Source organism: Hippopotamus amphibius, chromosome 9 (genome assembly GCF_030028045.1).
Source record: "Hippopotamus amphibius kiboko isolate mHipAmp2 chromosome 9, mHipAmp2.hap2, whole genome shotgun sequence".
Lineage (NCBI taxonomy): Eukaryota > Metazoa > Chordata > Mammalia > Artiodactyla > Hippopotamidae > Hippopotamus > Hippopotamus amphibius.
In genome coordinates, this window is record NC_080194.1 from 37,993,417 (window position 1) to 37,999,086 (window position 5,670).

The window sequence follows — 5,670 nt, forward strand, 5'->3', positions numbered from 1 at the left end:
TTCTGTGCTCATTATTCTTTCCCACCCTTTTTCTGGGGGCCGGGGCCCCAAGAAAGTTGTACATAGATGGGGAAGTGGTCAGGGTATTTTCTCTCTGGGGAGGACACGATGCCAACCAAGGTTTCAAGGTACTTCTTATGCCTTTAGAGGGTGAGGGAACATGAAACCTAGGGGAAAAGGTTGGGACTTTCCTCCTCCAGACTCCTGCAGGAAGAAGCACCATGGGCCTAGGATGGTTTGGGGGGGCAGCAGCTGATGTTTATTGGGGACCAGTGTCCCTACGTCAGATTTTGGGGGCCTTGCCCCCTGCATCTCTCGCCTCAGCTTCATTCGTCGCTGTCGAACTCCGAGGACAGAGCCTGCAGCAGGGGCAGGGACATGGAGTGCCGGTCGGGGTCCCCGGGGCCCCCGCCCTGGGCTCCTGGTGGGGGGCTGCGGGGGCTGAAGAGCCAGTTCTCTGCCAGGGTTGGGGATAGTCACAGCTTGACTCATGCGTGGGTCTTTTTGCCTCCCTGGTCCCTCCCTCTGGTCTTCTGTGCTGTACCCACCACCTCACCAGGGCCATGCTTCCATCTCACCTCCCCTGGCTCCCTCACTCCATTCCCCTCACAGGGTCCTGTGTGGAGTCATGGGTGCCCCCTACATTCCTGGGCTATATTCCCCATGCCCTCGCCCTCCACCTCATCCCATCCCTCTCATCTTCATTTCCCCTAGCAGTACCTGACAGCATCTGGGGCCCCCTTCGGAAGGGGTTTGGGCCCTTGTAGGAGAATCTGCTTGGTCTGCCCTCTGGTCCTTCCTGGGGAGGCGGTGTAGGTGGGGCTGGGACAGGTGGGGTCACGTCAGCAGCTTCGGGGATATCGTCAGGGGCTGATGTGGGGGCTGGAGGTGGCATGATGCTGAGGTTGGGTCTGACCCAACTGGCCCCGTGGGGCAGTGGGTCTTTGATCAGGGGCTTCTGTGGTCCCAGCACTCCCTTGGGCCGCAGTGAAAACTTGAGGCAGGAGAAGGCAATAGGCAGTGACCGCTGTAACCGGAGCAGCTGGGGCTCACGGGCTGTAGGCAGCAGCCCCAGCTGTAGCCAGGAACAGGAGAAGACCTGGTAGATGACGTAGATGCTGTGGGTGCTTCGGAGCCAGGGAAGAGTCTGCTGTAGGCTCACCTGCCCTGGTGGCAGCAGCAGGAAGGCCAGTTTCTTGCGCAGGCCACCCATATGTAAGCGGATCCGGCAGGGCTGCCCATCCAACAGTCGCATTTCTTCATAGGCTGTCTCTGCTCGGCCATTTGGTGAGTATTCTCTAGTGCAGTGGGCAAAGACACCCTCAGAGCCTGCCTGCTCCAGGAGGTTCGGTAGCAGCCCCACTGGTTGTAGCGCCCGCCGGCCCTGACGACCTGGCAGAGCCAGGCGGGTGTGGGCTGGGCGGGACTGTTTCACGAGCACACCCAGTAGGTCATAGTAGGCTGCATCTGACAGGAAAGGTACTGCCACTACATTGGGCCCAAAGCGCTCCTCGATAACCTGCAGGTGGCCAGTGTATAGATCAGGGACTGAGTTAGGGTTAGGTTAGGAATTACCTGGTAGCCTCCTCTAGAGTTACCCCTCCACTGTCACTTCACAAAGTGCTCAAACTGTTGTGCTTCCTGCTTGCCTCCCAGTTCTCCCCTATAGCAAAACCTGAATGTCTACTATGTACCAGATTCTGCTGGATACTGGGAATGCATTAAAAAATGAGACGGTCCTTGTCCTTGCTCAGAGAGCAAGCTGTGGAGCAGATGAGATGTGATTTAACAGCCTTTGTCTTTAATAGAAGAGGATCAAGCTTAGTTTCTAGGTGGTGATGCTTTAACTTTAAAGGCATTGGCCAGGTAGGAGAATGGTCAATATAGGCAGGGGGAACAGCCAGTGAAAAAAGTTGAACTCACAAACCAGAGGGGCACAGTCAGGAATGGACGATTTCATATTGCTTAAGTGTAGGGTACGGAGAGGGACAAGCACACAGGAGCTTGATTATTCAAGGCCTTGTGTGTGTGCTAAGTGATGGGACTTTTATCCTGAGGACAATGGGAAGCTGCTTGAAGGGCTCTGATTAGGAGGGGCACGATTCAGGTAGGCATTTTAGAAAGTTAATTTTGAATAGGAAGGCATGAAATAAAGAGAGAAAAATCAGTAAAGAGTACTGTAAAATTCCAGGTAAGACGTGAGGCTCCGAAGTAAACTAATGGGGGAAGGTATTTAGGTTATAGAATTAGTAGAACTTGGTCAGTTAAGGGGTGTGGGGAAAGGCATCCTCAAGGATTATTCTTAGGAGATTGGTTAGATGGGTCATTCACCAAGAGTGGATATACAGAAATAGGTTTAGAAGTCCACACCGTGTCTATAACCCCTTAGTATACTCCTTCTGCCTGAGCTACAGGGGATAGTTCTTTCAGGGATTTGAGGCCTCATCTTTCTAATGCTAGTTCCAACAGGCTTTTAGGGATTGCAGTTCTTGGTTTTGTCCTTCGTGTCTTGGCCTTTTTGTGTTTGGTAACCCAGTTCTGGAAAATTTAATTTTGTGACCAACTGGGAAGCCCTGTAAGATCCTCTCTAGTAACTGTACTTAGGTATGATCTTGACTCATCCAAGTTATTGTTGGCTGAGACTTCTGGCTCTGTGTTCTGCTAAGGAGCATACACAGTTCCTCTTTGGGCCCCTTTCACGTTAGAGTCCTATTCTTAAAATGTTGTGTGTTCTACTCCCCTCCCCCAGCCCCTCCATCCCGTATGTCTGCCCCTGCTGATGGCGTTGCTCACTTTACTGGCTTTCTGGTAGAATTCACCAATAGTCCCTTAAGGTTGGTCTGCTTTTTGCTATACAAAGCTGTTTTGGAAGTGCTGCCCCCTAGCATAAGAGGAGGGTAGCTACCTGATGCACTTTACACAAGCTGAAGTAGCTATTCACTACTGCCTTGTCACCTTGCCAAGGAAATAACTGGTGCTCTTTGTTGATCTGTATGGAAGAATTTCCTGTCATTCTTTCTCCTTTGTTTCACTAAGATATGGGACATTTAACTTTTGGGTGGGGGCATAGGTCTGAGGAACAGGACCCTGAGAAGGATAGTTGAATTTCCAAGGCTAAGAGCAGAGCAATGGTGGGTTAGCATTTTTGTATAGAGTGCTCTGCCTCATGACAGTGAAAGCGTAATCATCAGATATAACCTCATAATCCTACCCTAGCTGCTCCTTTGGTGCCTAGGATTCTATACAAATGAGATGAATGGGAATGTCTCCAGGAAAGGTCCCTCTAACAGGAGTGTGATGTTTAAAATACCTGGATCTTATGGTCTAAATTTCTGCTAAAAGGTGATTAAGCTGGAAACTCCTTTTCAGAATGTAGATGTGAATTTGCCACGGAAGTTTATTAGGCCCTTATTTTTACCCTGAGGGCCCCAATGGTTATCCTAAAATAGGAAAAATAAAGTGCTCAGCTCTATGCTCGGATGAGTGTGTTCTTGGCCGAGTAACCGTTTGAGACTACTACCAGCTTCCACTGCATTTCTGGGTAGAAGTTCTGAGCACTTAGAGGCCTGCAAATTTAGCTCTTCCAGGGGCAGCCCAGGAAAGTGATGGTGGAAGATTATCTTCCTGGAGGTACCTTGTCTGGTTTCAATTCTGAATAGGGAGCCCTTGAGCCAAATTCTGTTTAGCGAGATGTTCTACAAAGTGCCCAGTAAATCAGCAGTTCTGGAGGGGGAAACCAGGTTACTCAAAGGTGTCCTACTCCTTGAACTTGTCACATACCACCAGTGATTTATCCTGCATGTCCCTACCCTGACTTTCCTGGCAGTTTTCCATTTAAACAGAACAGGGAGTTTCTCTGATTCTCAGAGACAGTGTAGCTTCCTAATAGTTAAAGACCCCATTGACTTCACCCTAATTCTAATTGATCTAGTCCAGGACCAACCTTTTACACTGCTGAAACTAGTTGCTCTTCTTCTTGGGAGGGCTTTAGCTCTTCTCTTTCTGCTTTCTTGGGAAGCTGACCCTTGTCAGGAGCAGCTACTCCATTTCAAATGGGAGCTACATGCCATTAAGGCTGCTTTGAGTTTGGTAGGCACTACTTTAAGATGATTGTTTTAAACTTGGTGGGCTGCCATCTGCAAATGCTTTAAATTCACTCTCCTTCAGATAGCATGACCAGAACTTGATCCCTAAATTCTCTAATCTCAGAAATTAGTGGCCATATAGATTTGGTGGGATTTTCTGCATACCAGTAACTCAGGGCTGAGATCTGCCTGCTCTTGGAAATCTGTATATTTGGCTCAAAACCCAAATTTCTCATTCTGTGGAAGTTAAGCTGGAGGAAATATCTGTGAAGAGGTCAAAGGTAGAGTTCAGGTTCTTTAGAAAATGTAAAAGGCCTTTCAGCATCAGCCCCTATACCTCTTCTTCCTCATTTTCACCACTACTTCTTTGAACTCTTCCAGAGGCCTATTTGCAGTTCACTAATATACATTTTTCTTTTTTCCTCTCTTGGCTTTTGCATATATTCTACCTTTAACTAGTATGCAATGTTCATTCCCTGCCCCCGCCCCCGGCTCATTTATGTGTTTATTAAGTGCCCTTTATGTGCCAGGTATTCCTCTTCCCTTTATGTGAATAACTCCTATATGCTGAGCTAGAATGTCACTCACTCTAGGAAGCCTTGTTAACCTCCTAAGTCTACCCCTGACTTAGCACTTCTCTTTTCTAGTCTCATAGCTCCCTATCCATTGTCTTTCAAGGAACCTTTCTTACTGTTTTCACAATCGTAATTAAATTGGACAATTTGTGCAAAGCACTTAGTGCAGTGCCTCACACATAAGCCAACACTGAGTAAATGTTAGCTACTATTGTCTTCAGGCTTCCAACCCCTTCCTATTTATAAGCTGCTCAGACCCATCTAGGTCACACTTTGTTACCTCCTCTTTAGCCCTCTTTACCTACCTTATCTTTGATGAGGGTCCAGGTGGCATCAGCTTCATCCAGTGTCAGCAGGTGGGGGGTACCAACCAACATGATGGGGTGTAGGACGGGTTAGGCAGGGCAGTAGCTGCTGCAGGAACCCCAAGCTGCCCAGGGAGGTGAGGCCTCAGGCCTTGGACTCTGACCTACTATAGCATGAGGTCATAGAGGTCCTGCTAGGTATTGGGGCCTTGGGTGGGGAGAGGGCACCCGCTTTCATAGCCTCACTATACCCACAACCTGAGTCCATACTCTAGTCACCTATTCATTCTCCTGCTTTAAGGGAAGTAAATGCAGGTATCCATTAGGGTGTGTTTGTATATGTCTGTACGTGTGTGAATGTTTGTGTGCGTGTGTGTGTGTGTGTGTGTGTGTGTGTGTGTGTAGTTCTTGATCTGAGTTCTTTAAGGAAATGGTATCAGGCCTTTCCTCCTTAAAGCAATTTGCTATGCTATCTTGTGAGTTACAGATGACTTCTTTGTGAGGTTGGTTTGGGATCCTGAAGGACATGGTAGAAGCATAGGTCAGGACTTAAACTGAGAACAAAGCAGTGGCTCTCAACCTTGGCTGTACTTTGGGATTACCTGGAAGCTTTAAAAATTACTCGTACCTGGATCCTACTCCTGAAATTCTGATTTAATTGGTCTGGAGTATGCCTGGGCACCAGGATTTCTAAAAGCTCCCCAG

The 5,670-nt window shown here is 48.4% G+C and overlaps 1 protein-coding gene across 1 annotated transcript; it reads right to left on the bottom strand.

Moving 5' to 3' along the window:
• Positions 1–326: 326 nt before the first annotated feature.
• Positions 327–5,037, bottom strand: C9H11orf42 (chromosome 9 C11orf42 homolog). Its single transcript, XM_057749146.1, has 3 exons — positions 4,966–5,037; positions 721–1,519; positions 327–457 (listed from the first exon to the last, which is right to left on the bottom strand). Exons 1-3 carry the CDS (start codon positions 5,035–5,037, stop codon positions 327–329), a joined length of 1,002 nt encoding a protein of 333 aa, XP_057605129.1.
• Positions 5,038–5,670: the final 633 nt, after the last annotated feature.